The 19,546-nt window shown below is 41.1% G+C and overlaps 1 protein-coding gene across 1 annotated transcript in view; it reads left to right on the top strand.

The window, feature by feature from the left end:
• Positions 1 to 19,546, top strand: part of LOC124805713 — an 813,762-nt gene that overhangs the window by 519,378 nt on the left and 274,838 nt on the right. Inside the window, exon 5 of the mRNA XM_047266283.1 lies at positions 13,455 to 13,556. Within this exon, the coding sequence (XP_047122239.1) occupies positions 13,455 to 13,556 (102 nt within the window). The remainder of the gene's footprint in view (positions 1 to 13,454; positions 13,557 to 19,546) is intronic.

The following is a 19,546-nucleotide window of genomic DNA, read 5'->3' as shown; positions in this document are numbered from 1 at the left end:
TCTGAATACATGTTGTTGTTGTTGTCTTCAGTCGTGATACTGGTTTGATGCAGCTCTCCATGCTACTCTATCCTGTGCAAGCTTCTTCATCTCCCAGTACTTACTGCAACCTACATCCTTCTGAATCTGCCTAGTGTATTCATCTCTTGGTCTCCCTTTACGATTTTTACCCTCCACGCTGCCCTCCAATGCTAAATTTGTGATCCCTTGATGCCTCTGAACATGTCCTACCAACCGGCCCCTTCTTCTTGTCAAGTTGTGCCACAAACTCCTATTCGCCCCAATTCTATTCAGTACCTCCTCATTAGATATGTGATATATCCATCTAATCTTCAGCATTCTTCTGTAGCACCACATTTCGAAAGTTTCTATTCTATTCTTGTCCAAACTATTTATCGTCAATGTTTCACTTCCATACATGGCTACACTACATACAAATACTTTCAGAAACGACTTCCTGACACTTAAATCTATACTGGATGTTAACAAATTTCTCTTCTTCAGAAACGCTTTCCTTGCCATTGCCAATCCACATTTTATATCCTCTCTACTTCGACCATCATCAGTTATTTTGCTTCCCAAACAGCAAAACGCCTTTTCTTCTTTAAGTGTCTCATTTTCTAATCTAATTCCCTCAGCATCACCCTACTTAATTCGACTACATTCCATTATCACTGTTTTGATTTTGTTGATGTTAATCTTATATCCTCCTTTCAAGACACTGTCCATTCCGTTCAACTGCTCTTCCAAGTGCTTTGCCGTCTCCGACAGAATTGCAATGTCATCGGCGAACCTCAACGTTTTTATTTCGTCTCCATGGACTTTAATATCTACTCCGAAATTTTCTTTTGTTTCCTTTACTGCTTGCTCTATATACAGATTGAATAACTTCGGGGACAGGCTACAACCATGTCTCACTCCCTTCCCAACCGCTGCTTCCCTTTCATGCCCCTCGACTCTTACAACTGCCATCTGGTTTCTGTACAAATTGTAAATAGCCTTTCGCTCCCTGTATTTTACCCCTGCCACCTTTAGAATTTGAAAGAGAGTATCCCAGTCAACATTGTCGAAAACTTTCTCTAAGTCTACAAATGCTAGAAATGTAGGTTTGCCTTTCCTTAATCTATTTTCTAAGATAAGTCGTAGGGTCAGTATTGCCTCGCGTGTTCCAACATTTCTGCGGAATCCAAACTGATCTTCGCCGAGGTCGGCTTCTACCAGTTTTTCCATTCGTCTGTAAAGAATTCGTGTTAGTATTTTGCAGCTGTGACTTATTAAACTGATAGTTCGGTAATTTTCACATCTGTCAACACCTGCTTTCTTTGGGATTGGAATTATTATATTCTTCTTGAAGTCCGAGGGTATTTCGCCTGTCTCATACATCTTGCTCACCAGATGGTAGAGTTTTGTCAGGACTGGCTCTCCCAAGGCCTTCAGTAGTTCCAATGGAATGTTGTCTACTCCCGGGGCCTTGTTTCGACTCGGGTCTTTCAGTGCTCTGTAAAACTCTTCACGCAGTATCGTATCTCCCATTTCATCTTCATCTACATCCTCTTCCATTTCATAATATTGTCCTCAAGTACATCGCCCTTGTATAGACCCTCTATATATTCCTTCCACCTTTCTGCTTTCCCTTCTTTGCTTACAACTGGGTTTCCATCTAAGCTCTTCATATTCATACAAGTGGCTCTCTTTCCTCCAAAGGTCTCTTTAATTTTCCTGTAGGCAGTATCTATCTTACCCCTAGTGATATGTGCCTCTACATCCTTGCATTTGTCCTCTAGCCATGCCTGCTTAGCCATTTTGCACTTCCTGTCGATCTCATTTCGGAGACGCTTGTATTCCCTTTTGCCTGCTTCATTTACTGCTTTCTGAATACATATTTCATTATAAAATCGTTGTCTTGGAATACCATTTCCTAGAAATAGTTACTCTTCCTATCCCACTGTTTAAAGAAGGTCTATCATTACGCATTATCGCATTGCACCACGTGGTATGCAGCGGTTTGAAAACTGTTTGGAAATTTTATTTAAAAACAGAAATCTAGCTTAGTCACTGTCTGCTTGATGTTGTGCTTTCGAGAAGTCTGCAAAAATGTTATCACGACGCGAGGCAAGTGGAAATTTGATTAGGACCAGATAACTGTTACGCTTTTAGTATAAAGAAAAGTTGTATTCAGGCCAGTTACAGTTCAGTTCAGAATAGGTTCTCTTTAGTCAAAGATTCTCATAAGACTTTAAGCTAGATAACAGTTTTTGGGTCAATAGTTTCGGTTATACGTATAATTTTTATAGAGTTGGAGATTAATGTGGGCTAAATCTCATACAGAAACACATAGTGGGGAACTTACACACGCAAAACGAAATACTGCGCCACAAACGTGTACAGAAATGAACTATACGTTGTAGGATCAACCATTGTTTTCGCATTATTAGTCTCGTTATTCGATTCAGATTTAACGGCATTTTGCCACACAGGAAGCTCGACCGACGAACGAGGAGACATGTCATAAAAGGAGGAGTTACACAGCACAACCACTGAAACAGGCATAATACCATCTGAAAAAATATAAATGGCGAACAAAAAGTTACCGTTTGAAAGTCGTATATTTCACAATCGGTATGCCAATCAGGAAAAATCGCCTTGAGCGTTGAGGCGATCACCCCACCGACGCACCAGGTTGAAGATATCCATTTGGTACAACAGAATGTCCTGCAGCATATCCACATCCGACAGGAATCGTAGGCCCTTCGTGGCCTTTTTTTAAGGGACCAAAGCCATGATAATCACAAGGGGGGGCATCAGAGCTGTAGGGCGAGTGCTAGAGTTACTCCCACTTGAGTAGGTGTATCTTCTGCATTATGAAATTTGCGAAATTGGGACGCACGTTAACATGAAGCAGTAACACCCATTCTCGCTCAACGGTGGTTTTCGGCAGACACGCTGCTCCACGCACATACAGATGGATGTCTACCGGTGTTTGTCCTTCGGCAGCCATGAAAAGAATAAAAGTATCTTGGTCACGTTTCGATGCATTTGGTAAAAACGTCGCCATACTTCACGTTTCGCCATTTACTGCTCGCACATCGGAAAGGGACGAATGCTACGCTAATCCCTTGCCTACAAATTGGTGCTTCTATACCCGCGACAGAGTCATGCTACACAGCATATACGCCGCAGCAAAGCCCTCTAATGGAAAATTTTTGGTTGCCCCTTATACAATAGACATCCCTTTAATAAAAGTACACACTGATCGCATTGGAGCGGCGAAGTGTTGTAAGTGTGGTAACAGGTTGTCCTATAACCCTCCACCGCAGTGATGTTACGTGTCCGTGAGATTCGCATGTATGGAGCTAGCGCAATAAGGACGGTTCGTCATGACGTCATGTTTGTAGATGCTCATGACTACACCTTGAATAAATTAGACGATTTGTTATCAGCGCCAACAGCCCAACGTGTCTATAAGAAATGGTGTACCACTCTCAAATACTTAACACGTTGGGGGAACAACAGTCGTAAAAAGATCCTAACCGAGAGGCCTCTTGACCACGACAGTTGGTTTAAAATACTACATAACTTATGTATGTTTTCATGTCGGGATATTCAGCCAACAAATAACTGTTAAAATTCATGGTGAAACTTTCAGCTGCCATTCATTTTGCACAGTTCGCTACTAGTTTTGGTCAGTGACAATTATCAAGGTTAGCTAGTAGCGAATTGTGCAAAATAAATGACAGCTGAAGGTTTCACCACGAATTTCAACAACAGAACTTGCTGTGTCAATGCATTCAGGTATGTCGAAACCAGTTTCTGCGCGAAAATTGCGGAAGTAATGAAATCCAACAGACATTCTTAGTCAGGTACTTCGCAAAATGCCATTGGATACAGCAGCACATCAAGGTGTAAGTCGTCAGTGTATCAAATAGAAATTAAGTAGGACAGTAGGGGACTGTGGCTCAACAAGTCTGCATTCTGCATCTTTCGAAACGATTTGAGACGTCGCTGGCACAGACGACTGGTTAAGGTGTTGAGTCAGCAGTGCGTGAACGATGTATGAGTTCGCAGCGTTTTTCTTTTGCATGTTTATCGTTATTTTTTATTTGGAGTTCACAGTTGATATTTGATTCTACGTGTTACCATTTTCCCATTTGGAGCGAGTGAGTGGGTTTCTGGGCGCTATTAAATGGAGTGGAGAAATGGGGCCATTTCCGACATATTCTTCTATTTGAATTCATTGGAGAGGTGACACCAGCGGAGGCAGCCAGAAACATTGACGACGGGTGTGGGGAAAACACATTGGACACAGCACGGCAACAAAATTGTTTTCTCGTTTTAAGGAGGTTCGTTTTGACATTAGTGACCCTCTCCGTTCAGGAAGACCCTCAGTATTCGACGAAGATCGTTTAAACGCATTAATCCATATGGATCAACGTCAGTGTGCTCGAGAACCGGCAAATATGATGAACTGTGATCATTCCACCATCGTGCGACATTTTCATGCAATGGGGAAAGTTAAATAATCCAGTGTATGGGTACCACATGCACAAAGCCAAAAATGACAAAGTCAGCTGGTGGCCGTACGTGCATCTGTGCTTGCTCCTCATCATTTGACTCGCGAACAACACCTACCAATCGTACCCCGTGTTGTTACTGTTGACGATAAATGGTGTCTTTATCCTAACGTAAAGAAAAACGCAGTGATTGAGAACAATAAAAGCAGCAACTCCCCGTACAAACACCTGCGGGCCTCCATAAAAGATAATGTTGTACAGCTGGTGGAAAAGCGACGGTGTAACGTATTACGTATTCCTTCCCCGAGGTGTAATCATCACTGCTGACATTTAACGTCAACAGCTCAGTCGTCTTGAAATCGAAAAACAGTGACCATGAAGACTGCGTGAAGTGATGTTACTTCAAGATAACGCTCGCCTGTATTCTGCTACACAGACAAAAACCACTGTATAGGTATTGGATTGGGAAATCATGCACTCAACTTATTTATCTGACCTTGTGCTCTCAGATTTTCATCTTTTGCGCTCTCTATCGAACAATTCGTCAAGGAACATTCTTTGTCCGAATATGGCTGGAAAAATTTTCGCAACAAAACGACGTGATTTTTACAGAATCAGAATCGAAAAGTTGCCCCAGCATTGGCAGATCGCTGTAAATAGTGAAGGAGAATAAGCACTTATGTCTGAAGTCTCTATTATGTGTATCTCTTGTGTTTATTAAACTTCAGTAGTTCAAAGAGGAGGTGGTTCTCTAATGATTAGAGGGTGTTTCTCGAACCATAATTTGAATACAGTCATTCAGGTTACCGTTGTCGTGAACCAGGTTGATGCTTCAACGTTCTCGGTAGACGAGTGTTACCCTTTCTCGCGTATGTTCTTGATTTGAATGTTGTGGATACTTCCAAGATAACAACAGCCGTGTGTCTAAATCTGCATGCATTCGTCCCTGGTTTGACAAACCCTCAGGCATGCTAGTGCACCTGGACTTGGCCACTAAACCGCCCAATCTAAATCCCACAGAAAATGTCTTGAACTGTTTGATCAAATGACCTTACATAGCGGTCAGTTACTTACTGTATGGTAGCTCTGCGAGATCTGACCATCAGTGAGTGGCTCAAATGTTCAAATGTGTGTGAAATCTTATGGGACTTAACTGCTAAGGTCATCAGTCCCTAAGCTTACACACTACTTAACCTAAATTATCCTAAGGACAAACACACACATCCATGCCCGAGGGAGGACTCGAACCTCCGCCGGGACCAGCCGCACAGTCCATTACTGCAGCGCCATAAACCGCTCGGCTGATCCCGCGCGGCATCAGTGAGTGGCTTCAACTGCATATGGCATACCTGAAAAACGTCCCCGCAAGACCGAAACCGTTAGAAAGGATTGAGGTAGTGTTACACGATATTAGGACGGTGTGTCCTGAAACCGACTAATTTGCTGTCTCGTCTGCTGGTTTTGTTTACAGTACAAATTTCCGTTGGTCGTAAATTGTTAATTTCACTGGCTTGGCCTAGTTTGCAAACATGTAAGAAAAATAGAGTTAAAAATTCATGGCACCCAGTAATAAATAATAACAGATAATAAAATAGTTTTCCACATTACTAGACTTCAACAACATGATGCAAAAGGTTTCCTAAAGAGTTGTGATGTAAGATAACACACTGAAATACCTGACACCCTGCTGCCAGTTAGGCAGAAATAAACCTGAACGGCAACATACGGTCTACGTTCCGCAATTATGAAGAAATGATATTTATTCTGTCAGTTTTTGCCTTTCGTACCAGCACAAGACCACATTCCTTGGTGAGTATAGATTACTGTAATTCAATGTTTACCATGCAGATGACAAGAAATCCGTCTTCTGCTCCCGCATATTTACTTTGCTTCTAGCCAAACACATTTCACCTATTCATAACAGGCATTTTCAGTGGTTTGTATTTTTCTATTCTTCTGTGTCCATCGATTCTTCTGCACTTGATACATGCAGTACTGAACTGATAGTACGTTAAACTTACACATGTCAGAACACCTAACCTTTCCTGTTGCACACTGCACATGACATTGCTTACTCATTATTACGTCACAGTTGTTCAAGAAACATTTCGGATCATGTTGGGAAGACATTTCACTATATTATGTTATTTCTTACCGGATGTCAATCACTTTGTACTTCGATTGTCTAATTTTTTTACAAACTAGGCCACCCACTACATTCTATCACTGTGGGAGCGATGAAAACTATTTATTATAATTTTATTCAAATTCACCTGATGGCAGACGATGTGGCAGATTGTTGTCTTTCGAAATATTCAGATTTTGGTTTCCTATGACTTCTGTGAACCTAATAAAAATGCACAATTGCTGCTTCGAAAATACCTCGGTGAATTTTCTATCTCAGCCTCATACATCATTATTTGACCTTCTTCTGTAAGACCCGTATTCTTACCTGGACGCTAAGCGACAGTCTTCCTCGTATTTCTGGTTCTCTTTCTTTCTGTCTCTCTCCCTCTCCGCTTAACTCTCTGTCTCTCCCGTCTCTCCCTCCCTCCGTCTGTGTGTGTGTGTGTGTGTGTGTGTGTGTGTGTGTGTGTGTGTATGCGCGCACATTAGAATGTACTCACTAAAAGGTGAAAGGTGGTAACAAAAGTTCAGACACGGAGAAAAGCTTCGGAGGCCATATGCAGGTTTTCACGTGACGCTGCCATGATACGATCATTGCATGTCATCTACTTGCGGCTCAGAAAGTCGCTGAACCCGTCAGGCTTTTAATCCAGCGCCACATGAACGAGAAAGCGTGAACATGCGCACATTTATCTATATAGGCACTGTTATCTTCCTTTTCTTAAGTTTCTTTTGTTTTTCTAGTCAACTATGAATTTCATGCCCAAAAGCAATAGATATTATTATTAAACGTATTAAAATGTTTTCGAAATAAAAGGAATGTAGGAACTTGAAATCAACGTTAAATATGGAAAACGACATTGTTAGGTGATACTTGGCAATGTCTTTGTAACACAACCAATCTGTGGGCTATTGTATTCTTTCCTTGCGGTTTTACTTTTCGATGTACTTTTTTCTGTGAATCAGAGTTTGTAAATAAGTGTACTAATGTTTGTATGATGAAACTGGATTTCAAAGTTAAATAAATGTTAGTTGTAAGCTAGTCGTAAGTAAAACCGCAGGTTTAGTAAGGGAAATGCCATATTGTCAGGCAGTACAGGGAAGTCGCAGTTGCAGTACCGCTGGGCTCGCGAGCGCACCATCAGTTGAGAACAGCGCAGAGCAGAACGTAGGAGAACATTGACACATTCGAGTCGAGTCGCGCTGCCACTCTTGTATTGATAAATGGTCATAATGCATGGTGCTGAAGTACGTAATGGCTCGACGAATACCTGGTGTGGACGGGCGAAATATATGGCATTAAATGGACAAACTACAATACCACAAGCCGATGTTAATTAACATGAAGAGTAGTGTGGGCTCAATTGAATTTGTTACAGAGGTACAAGAGGAAGAGCCTGTGCCACGCGTAGTAAACAAACAATGTCTTACATTGGGTCGACAAAATCACAATCTGAAGTAAGATCCAACCAGTTACTTGGTCAGACTTGTATACAGCTAACCAGCGTCGTAGTTCATTTTTGTGACTGAATAATATCGAATTAATCCAAATGCCAGCTATTAATTTTACCTGAGGCTAAATACATATGCAGCGAGCGCATTCTTAGCTGAGTGATAATGTGTGTTCCTGCCTTGCAGCGGGTCCGGGTTCGTTTCCCGGCCGGGTTAGAGATTTTCTCCGCTCGTGAACTGGATGTTGTGCTGTCTTCATCGTCATCTCCTCATCACCGACGTCACCGACGTGCAAGTCGTCCAATGTGGCGTCACTTGAAATAAGACTTGCACCCAGTGTCTGAACTTCCCCGGAAGGAGCCTCCCGGCCATCAATGCAACACGATCATTTCATTTAACAAAGTAGGATCCATTCTACCCACTATTTATAATACCAAATATCCGAATGGTTGAGACACTACTGCAGTGTTCCACGACAAAAATAAGAGCAATTAAAGTTCAATAATTTGCGAGACAGCAAATAACAGAAGTACTCAAGTCTAGTAATCAGTAATTTCCGAGACTGTGCTCAGCAAATTCAGTTAAACACATTTTTTGTGTATGTTTTCATCTATAAATACGCTTTCATTTTACGCAACTGCAGTCAGTCAGAAATGTGTTTTACCGTCTTGAGCCAACAATAGTGGCAATTGCAATAAAGATTAACACCAATTGTTAATGAAGAGTAATAAGAGTTGAAGGTGCAAGAGACAAATTAGTCAGTAAAACCATACCACGAACTTTGACATTCTTTACAGTCGAAATTTATCCTTCGCAAACTACGAAACTGTAGCTCACAGGAAAGTGATTATTGAATGACGCTATCTCATCACGATAGGTTTCAAGCTAAATGATAGCATTCAGAAATGAATAAACATAAGTAACCTCTCGAGCAAAACTAAGGACAGTAACAATTGCAGTGAGTGACGTCACGAAATTTTTGTATTTACCTAAAGATCTATAACTGATGAGATTTTGTTGTTATTTCATTATTACCAATTGATTTTCATGAGCTGCTGCCTAGCTGAAAGTATTTGTTCACTGTGACATATCCATTTGAAAACACGTTAGAGCAGTATTTACCAGTTTTGTGCTGTTTTCATCTTGCAACAAAACCAAGCATTCTTACGTGCGTTTTTCACTGTTAACAGACTGTGATTTTAATGATAGTAATTTTGTTAACGTAGTGGGATGGCTACCGTTAATTTTCTTTAACTAAACTTATAGCGTTTCCCAAATTTAACTGTCTCCTGTACTTCCATCCAGCCAAATTTTATACTCATTTAACCTTATCCGAGTTTTCGCTTCTTGTCTTGCATGCTGCAAGTACACGGCTTTGGCGATTCGGTTATAATTGCACCTACATTTCAATGATTTCATTTATTCTTTTTATTTTTGGGAATGGATACCTTTCCCACGCAAAACAGGACTTTAGGTACGAGGTCTATTATTAGCTGGAAGTGTAGTGGATTAGCTCACCGGATGCTGTCCATCATCTTCTCAAAAGAGCACGCTGGTATTTTCTAAGCGCTGCAGATAGTGTAGAAGTGGGACCAGTCTCATGTGGGCCTCCTCCACAGACAAGAGTCGAGGCAGTGAACTGGTGTGTATGTATGATCCAATCGATCGCATTGAACGAGCGCAGTTAAGTGGATCAACGTTGAGACGCAAATGAATACCGGAAAAAGAGCTATCGTGTCTGGAAGTGTCCATAAACATGAATTAAGTTGTCCAGTTTGTTGATGTGTCCACGCGGATTGCCTAACAGGTCTACAAGTAATACTGTACCACTGGCAGCGAAGTCATGACAACTCATACCAAACTCAACAGGAACTGCTATGGTTAGTGTGAATGGAACCGCTTTCAGCATGTAGTGGCAGTAAGGCACCTCAGAAAATGTCATTGCTCGAAGCGGCACATAAGCCTGCAAGTCTTCATTGAATCGGAAAACACAGAAACTGCGCAGTAGCTGACTGGAGGTGTGCGTTGCGGTCCAGTTAGTCACGACTTTGTCTCACACCAGATGATGCAAGGCGTCGACTGGCCCGACGGCCAACTTCGGCGTTTATCTCGCAGCCTCTGGAGGCTCTGATTCAAGATAGAGATGATTCTCTGATGTTTACGAGGTGTTGCGGCGTGGAGTCGCGTTCTACAGAAATTACAGTTCAGTACTTTGTTACACTACATAAATGGCATATGAAAAGGTTTGATTACTGATAGTACTGGTAGCATTGGTAGGGAGAGAACCTTTAACCAATTAGTGAAGGAGAAATCGGAAACCGACGTCTTCCCTGTTTTGTTTTTTGTTTTCTTTTTGTACATATTGGGTACACAATTAAAACAGTACATCGTTCACTTTTAGTCTATTGCATAGTTACACCCTTATGTGGGGGAAGGCGGGGCAAGATGGGGAAGCTAACTTTAAACCCTTACAAAAGGGACAAAAATAAACAAATTCAAATAGGTTTGACTATCATTTGTTCACTTAACCATTAAATTACAATGGCATGCAATGAAACCTGCGAACTTGTCACATTTAGTTAGAAATATCTCGATTTGAAACATAAACTACCAATTCCCCGTCTTACCCCATACGCGGGGTAAGATGGGGAACTAGCATGAATTCGTCTCTAAAGCTTAAATAAGGACAGGAATAACGAAATCATGTGACGATAAGGTTTCGAAACATGGTTCAGCGAATTGAAGAATCAGGTATTACGTTTTATTTAGGCCTCTTACTTTCACATAGTACACTTTGTAACAGATCGAAAAACCGATCTACAGCAACTCGATTCAACCCCATTGCTCGTGCGATTGATGTGGCCTCTGGTTTTCGTATTGTTAAGGTAGGATTTCGTGCAAGAAACCCATTTAACCAATCTCTTTCAGCAGATTTGGCTGCAGTATTAAATGGATGTTTGATGTTGATCGTTCAGCTGGCTGAAAAGCAAGTTCACAAAGTTCTTTAAGTGTTAGGCCAAAATATTGTCCTTACATCTGTGTTAAGTAAAGTTCTGCCTCTTGTCCTGTGGTAAACACACTAGTGGTTGGTCCTAACCTTTTCACAATGGCCTCTGGTTTTCGTATTGTTAAGGTAGGATTTCGTGCAAGAAACCCATTTAACCAATCTCTTCCAGCAGATTTGGCTGCAGTATTAAATGGATGTTTGATGTTGATTCGTTCAGCTGGCTGAAAAGCAAGTTCACAAAGTTCTTTAAGTGTTAGGCCAAAATACTGTCCTTACATCTGTGTTAAGTAAAGTTCTGCCTCTTGTCCTGTGGTAAACACACTAGTGGTTGGTCCTAACCTTTTCACAACTGTATAGCCAGGATTAGCACGTTTCTTTGCCAGATGTCGTTCAATCGTTGTCTGTGGCACGTTGAATTGTCGAGCTTCCCTGAAAGAACCCATATGACCTTCTACAACAGCATTTACAGCGCCTTCCATTGACTCCAATGACCAATCTTGTCTAGACGTTTGTCGCCGATACTTGCAAACCATCTGAAATAAAACACGTGGAACGTACTATTGAGTCAGATCATTCCTGGTAATCTATATTATATAATAAATACCATATTCCCAATAGTCAGTCGTTAAAGCATAGCAAGAATACTTACTTTGCACGTTTTGTGTATTTTTATTCACCATATAGCCCAAAGCATAATTTGTAATTAATTAGGAAACATTGGAATAACCAATACCATTCTATTTACAATTGTATTCAACGTATAATGTATGTGTTCAAAACCCGCAGCGAGGTAAACACATGAGACGATAAGAACGTAATGGTTGGACAAATAGGAGGGGCAAGACGGGGTAGCTCCCCATCTTACCCCACCCCATCTTGCCCCCTACCATGCTGTCAGGTTATGTTACGCCTACATGAACACTATTGAGTGAACATTGACTACTGACACAGCAGTTTACTGTTAATAAGACGTACTATTCAGTGCTATATATAGAGTCTGGACAAATGTTCACGAAACACATGTTTTAGGACCTCGAAAGGTGTAAAACATTGCAAATCAGTATAACAATTGCACGTAACTTGCTCACAAAAACCGCCGCGAAACTAAGGTTCAGCAATGTAAACACACTGGGAGCTGTGCATTGATGAAGTTGACGTAGCTATCCACAGACGGCAGCACTCTAACTGTAGCTTATAGCCCTTCCCCGTCTTACCTCACCTCCCCGTCTTGCCCCGCCTTCCCGTAATATAAATTGCATTTTAATTATATTTGATGCTAGTACAGTTTACCTGCACAAACATAAGAAATCTAAATGATAATTGTTGTTCCTTTGTACTCAATGTAAAGTTCAAGGGAAGCAGCTTTTGAATATCGACACATGTTTTATAAAAGCTCCACTAAGTACTGAAGCGATGTTTTATATATTTGGTTCATTTGGCGTTTCTTTGTGAGAAAATTGCATTTTTAGTGCTATATGATAAATCGGTATATTTTTATATTTTTATTACGGCGTCCCTCTCTTTCACGGTCCAGATCGACAATTTCCGAATAAAACATAAGTTAAACACTGACAGTTTCAATTTGCTGCAAATGCTGTTTATTTTTAAGTAGCAAACAGGTCAACTATTTAGAACAAAATATTCTATAGGTTACGCGGCAATTTCCGTATCCTCACTCAGTTTCTAGGTAGTTCACTGCTTGCGCATTCTAGGGGAACCTAGTATGGCACTCATTGCATACGCATCGAAATGCGGTAACGCTGAATAGGTTAGCAACACACCTAACCTACAGGTAACGCAGTTATGCTCCTAACTGACCAAGCCTATTAGCAAAACTATCGTAGTCTACGCTTGCTTGTAACAGCCTTTGGTAGCCTTCGGTACTACAAACCCTGTTTCCGTACCATGACGTGGACCTGCTCATTCAGGTTACCATCAACATGAACCGGAGCGTTTATTACAACAATTTCTGTGACCGCTTTTATGATGAGTGTGCCGTAAATACTACCGTATTCCAAGACGACAATAGCCGTGTTCATAGGCTGCACACATCCCTTCCTAGTATGACGAACATTCACACATCACGCAGCACCTCGACTAGCCCATTCTAACCCCGCAGTTTGCTAGCACTACAGGGTCTACTCACTAAGGAGACGTTTAAGCCTGATATAGCTTATCTGTAGAAACTTGCTGACTTTCCTCTGCGAACAGAGGCCACTCTCAAAGTGGTGTTGTAGTGTATTACCGAGATGACTCTTGGACTAACTAATTATTTCTTAGCACGAACACTGGTATCCTTTCTGTTTTGTAACCTCTTTTTATCTTGTCTAACTGGTCTGTTATCCTCCTACTTCCAGGTGCCGAAACACGCCGTGAACGAGTGAGGAGAGTCGGTACCAGAGGCTCTTTGTCGCTCAGTCCTCGCAATTGCCGGCTGAAGAATCCAGTCCTGACCTACGGTAACTTAAAAGCCGCTTTTCCATCTGTTAACATGCCTATGCGTACTTTGTGAGAGGTAAAAGATCTTGCACCGTTATTGAAATAATTTATTAAAAATTGTTTCTTGATGTCTTATGCTTAAATTAGTTGCATTCCACGAGATTTTCAACATTTGCTACATTAATCTGCCGAGAAAAATCCTTGCGCCACAGGAATTTTTATTATACACATACTAATTAACACAAGGAATGCAAAAAGTTATATGTTTCGTTTTGAAAAAAGTGAGGTCAAAGTTCGTGTCGCGGCACCCGCATTAAAGGTGGTGCTATCGACTGATCCGTTAACAGAAACAAATTTTACGTTTTATAAGAAGCAAATAAGAGGCCTGCTGTCTAAAATATCATTGAAAAACAAATTGAACTAAGAAGATATTTGAATTTAAATATCATTTTAAATACTGTTGTTCTTCAGTCATGTTTTAACATAGATCCTATTTTAAGACACTTGAATAAATTTGCGAGATTGTAAAAAAAAATTTTGCTGCCAATTTCTCAAAAGGTCAATTGAAGATGGGCAGAGCTCGAAACGCGTAACGAATGATAAAATGGGTCTTCTCACTGCTACTTTGTGACCAACCAGTTACATTAAAGCCGTTTTCATCAGAGTGATTACAACGGTCACAAGCCCCTACTATGACTTTCAGTCACTTCTACAATAAAGAGAATTTTGGCCTGAGACTGACTGTTGTATGATACATGATTTTATACTATTTACTAGAGATCCTGTGATGTCTAAAATTCATACTTGAGAAATGATAGTACCACATCGACGTAGTCTGCGCCTGGCACCATGGTCCAAATTCAACATACAAAAGTTCCTGCGTATTCAGAGTGAAATTACGGAAAATTTTTATCTAAAGAAAACGGGAGGTTGAATTCACTCACGTCACTGTGAAAGTCAGTCTTTGTTACTATTTTATCTTTGCCAAGGGGCCCTTGACGTATAGTAATTTGAACACTGCACTTACCACTAAAATCCAATTTGCAGCTTTGCAGCATAAGAAAAGCGTTTGAGATAGGACGCTAAAACTTAAGAAAAAAGATCTTTCTAATATATGTTCATTTTATAGCGCATATATTTATGTATAGAACATATATGTTCGGTGAAGGACTTATGACCACAGCAGTTGAGTCCCATAGTGCTCAGAGCCATTTTGTTCGGTGAAATATAAGACATGTTGTTCTGTGTTAAGTGTATTAAAGTGCAGTGCTACGCCTCTTCATACAGCATTCTTCTATACACGTCACTGTATTTCACTCTGTGGAATTCAAACGTATATATTTTGTAGTGAAAGCCACCAAACCTATGTTCAGGATAGTGGAAATTAAAATGTCCTGTGGTGCCTCTCCTGGTTATAGTCACTGTATTTCGGTCTGTGGAATTCAAACGTATATATTTTGTAACGGAAGCCATCAGACCTATGGTCGGGGCAGGGGGAACAGAAATGTCCCGTGGTGTCTCTCCTGGTCCCGCTTAAAAAAGTACTCACAATTAATACTTGATGGAATTAACTGTGACCGGGAAAACAAGAACTCTTCAGAAAATTTGCACTCTTTATTGCCTATTCGCTAATAACTTTCTCTTTTGTGTGATATAAAATCAAATACAGGAGACAAAACACCAATAAAGTTAACAGACAAGCAAGACAGTACACATTTCTTCAATGCTGAAGTCCCAGCATGTTTTTCTCATTAATCTAGTAGCTACAGTCTTAAACGGCGCGCTTTCCTTTCTGTGAAACAATCTATTACCTCAAAGTTAGTCAAACATTTTGCTATACGAAATATCAAAATGTCTTTGTCTAATACTGAAGAAACTGTTAGTACGAATGGTACCCGAAACTGGTGTGGTTTCTCGATTTGATTACGTCTGTTTTGTCACTGTCTGCTAGATTGTCTAGCAGAATCTCGCACAACGCAAATATCACAGTTAAGATGACGTGATACACAACGAACGCAGTTCATTGTCAGCATCATTTCCCGAAACGTGTCGTTTCTGTGAGTTGCAACAGCCAAATGCCATTGTACCGTGCACCCACAAACTCTCCGTAGCGGCGAGCCTACCGTGTCTTACCTTGGGAGGCACACTCAAGTCTCGCCTGCACGTGCTCCGTGGACCTGTAGCGTTAGGGTGGACGCAGAACTGTTGCCTGTGCGTTGCAGTTGTTAGTGGTGTTATTGTCCAGTTCTTGTGGAAACTGAGTGTAATGAGAATGCTTACCATTGCAGAGAGAGCGTTTTTAGTGGAAGAAATTTACCGTGCAGAAGGAAACTTCACGGAGTTTGTGAGGTGACAACTTCGATTGCGTTTTTCTGCTTCGAGGTGCCCTTATCGTGACATTGTACGTGATTTTATTTTCAAATTCCAGACAGCAGGTTCAGTTCATGATGCACCACGAACTGGTAGGCCTACAATTTTAACAGAACGAAAGCTTGACGACATTTCGGAATCCATGTTGCGGAATCCAACAAAATCAGTGAGGAGGTTATGGCATGCGAAACGAACAACGTTTTGTGAATAGTTTCAGATATTTGCCAACCGCCATAGAGCTGGTTTTTTATATCGAACCTTTTTCACTAATAAGGCTTTGTTTCACCTATTAATTCCCAAAATTCATCGATTTGGTCATCAGAAAATCCACATGGTTTAAGAGAAGCGTCACTGCAGGCAGAGAAAATCGGAGTGTATTTTTACCACAACGCGACATCAAATTGTAGCGGAGATCTTTTTCGATAATACCGTCGCTTCCGATATATATTGTTCCCTGGTAATTTATCCATTTATTGCCCTGCTGAGTGAAAATGAGATCAATTATTCGTTTTTCCAACAGGATAACGGCACTGCTCATACGACATACCCGCCCCTACGACTTTTAGAAGAAATCTTTGGAAAAATTATGAAAGGTCTCTGGCCTCACCAGATCTGTCTCCGTCCGACTGTTTCCTTAGGGGGCCGGCTAAAAAAATTGTGTATGAAAATAACCCAAAGGCAATAGATCAACTGAAGAAAGCGACGATTGATTATGTGCTTACCATTACACGTGAAAAGCTGTTAAAGGTGTTCGCATACGTATAAATGTAAATGTGTTGAAATGTGCATTCAAGAAAAGGGAAAACATTTTCAACACCTGCTGTGATACATAGTTTCAATTGTAGTAACGTTCAACCCCACCTCCCAACAAAACCGCAGCCACTATAATCCGTTCACCATAAGAATAAACCTGATGTAAGCATTACACTATGTATTCTTCCGCGTTTGCTAGAACCTCAATGGATTTCCGTTTCACGTGGGACTGCAGCCAAGCTGTCTCGAGTACTGTCAAGTACGATAACAAGGGTACGTTTTGTGCTGTGCGTTACTCGCACATCGACTTAGCAATAATACGGAGCAACAGCTTTACCGGCGCTTTTAACTAGGGCTGCACTTTCCGGTCAGCTGGTACAGCTAGCCTGCAGTGACTTGGCTAGCTGCAGTTCACACGTAAAAAGAGACTAGCAGAAGAGCAATACAACTTCGAGGGTCATTTAATTTTTAAGCAGAATGAAGTATTACAATGCAAATCTCCCATAATACGCTCCTTAGACGACTAGACGAAAACCGCAACACATTATCGTTTATAGCTAACGTACTATTGTAAGTAAAAGCAAGAGTGATGAAAATTCCTGACTTAACCACCCGCTAATTTTTTGCATAAGCTGTGTATAACGTAAAAGAGTATTGAAGGATCTCACCGTATACTTAAACACTGAACAGTCTTTCATAAAACATCGATAATTAAGAATTTGTATTTGAAATGGGAACAGGAATTTTACGTCCAAGATGTAATTAGAAAGAAGAAGTCTTGCATTATTCATAAAATATGATGATGAGTTTTATAATTACGAGACGTAGGTATTTCAAATTGAACTAAGAAAAAAAAAAATGCTACTGGGGAGATTTGAACCAACGTTGCTTCACACTCTATTACGCAACCGACTGCGCTACACGTTCAACGCGGCATAGTTTATCAGCTGCATTATATACAGCGCTTGTAACACTTCAGAGCCGAATATATCCGTAAATTTATGAAAAACATTAAGAAGAGCCTATTTCTCGGCACTTTTTAACCGTGTTCCACGCGCGTGTTTGTCTAGGGAACAGAAAGCGGCCTCAGCCATTGTCACACTACGCATTAACAGCGCGACAATCAGAGCACAACGCTGCAGTGACTGTGACTGTACACGATGTTTGAATTAAAAACTACGTAGCTAAAGAAAAACGTTGATTGCTGTTAATACTCGTACATTTGAATATTTTAAAGTTCCATTTAACGTAACTAAGCAATGTTTTGTTTTTTTGTGGTCTTCAGTCGAGAGACTGGTTTGATACAGCTCTCCATGCTGCTTTACCATGTGCAAGCTTCTTCATCACCCAGTACTTACTGCAATCTACATCCTTCTGAATCTGCGTAGTGTACTCATCTCTTGGTCTCCCTCTACGTTTTTTACCCTCCACGTTGCCCTTCAATAGTAAATTGGTTATCCCTTGATGCCTCAGAACATATCCTACCAACCGATCCCTTCTCCTAGTCAAGGTGAGCCACAAATTTCTCTTCTCCCTAATTCTATTCGGCAACGGCCTTGCCGCAGTGGATACACCGGTTCCCGTCAGATCACCGAAGTTAAGCGCTGTCGGGCGTGCCTGGCCCTTGGATGGGTGACCATGTGCTGTTGCCATTTTTCGGGGTGCACTCAGCCTCGTGCTGCCAACTGAGGAGCTACTCGACCGAATAGTGGCGGCTCCGGTCAAAGAAAACCATCGTAAAGACCGCGAGAGCGGTGTGCTGACCACACGTCCCTCGTATCCGCATACTCAGCTGAGGATGACGCGGCGGTCGGATGGTTCCGATGGGCCAGTTGTGGCCTGATGACGGACTGAGTACTAAATCTATTCAATACCTCCTTATTAGTTATGTGATCTACCCATCTAATCTTTAGCATTCTTCTGTAGCACCACAATTCGAAAGCTTCTATTCTCTTCTTGTCCAAACTATTTATCGTCCACGTTTCACTTCCATACATGGCTACACTCCATACAAGTACTTTCAGAAACGACTTACTGACACCTAAATCTATACTAGATGTTAACAAATTTCTCTTCTTCAGACACGCTTTCCCTACCATTGCTAGTCTACATTTTATATCCTCTCTACTTCGACCATCATCAGTTAGTTTGCTCCCAGAATAGCAAAACTCATTTACTACTTTAAGGGTCTCATTTCCTAATCTAATTCCCTCAGCATCACCCGATTTAATTCGACTACATTCCATTATCATCGTTTTGCTTTCGTTGATGTTCATCTTAGTAATAAGATAAGATAAGTAATAACTTAGTAATAAGATATCTAATACATAAGTAGGACCTACTTCCAAGAGCGTAACAACGCCATTGTATGTTTGCTACGGCTTCTGACCTATCATCGCATTTGTGTTTGCTCACATCAGGTTTAATGTTACGATGAAAGGATTATAGCAGTGATTTCCGAACCCCTGGCAAAAATGTGCTGCCAACTTAACGTGCCCCGCAAGACGAAATACGCGGAGCTCGCCACACAAGAACAAACATATGACACCGTGCTAGCAGACGACTAGTACAAGGTGTATTCGGAAAGTAAGGTCCGATCAGGCGGCTGTGTCTTTAGTGTGCCTGTCGTTTGCTTCTCGTCGCTCCTTTCAGTTCAGAACGCAAGGTGATCACGTAGCAATACTTAGAACAACAGTGTCTCCTGCCAAGTATGTGGATATGACGGGAGATTTCTCCTGAAGCTATGCAGCCCACATAACATAAATGTCTTGCGTTTCTTTCTTCAAGACAAATTTCGGCCGCATTTTGCAGTGTTTCCGAGGGAAAGTGTTTGATCAACAACAATACAGCCCTTAATTGGCTCCCTCCGTCGTTCATCTCTGCTACA

Source organism: Schistocerca piceifrons, chromosome 7, assembly GCF_021461385.2.
Source record: "Schistocerca piceifrons isolate TAMUIC-IGC-003096 chromosome 7, iqSchPice1.1, whole genome shotgun sequence".
In the NCBI taxonomy this organism is placed as follows: domain Eukaryota; kingdom Metazoa; phylum Arthropoda; class Insecta; order Orthoptera; family Acrididae; genus Schistocerca; species Schistocerca piceifrons.
This window is presented reverse-complemented; position numbering and strand designations above follow the sequence as displayed.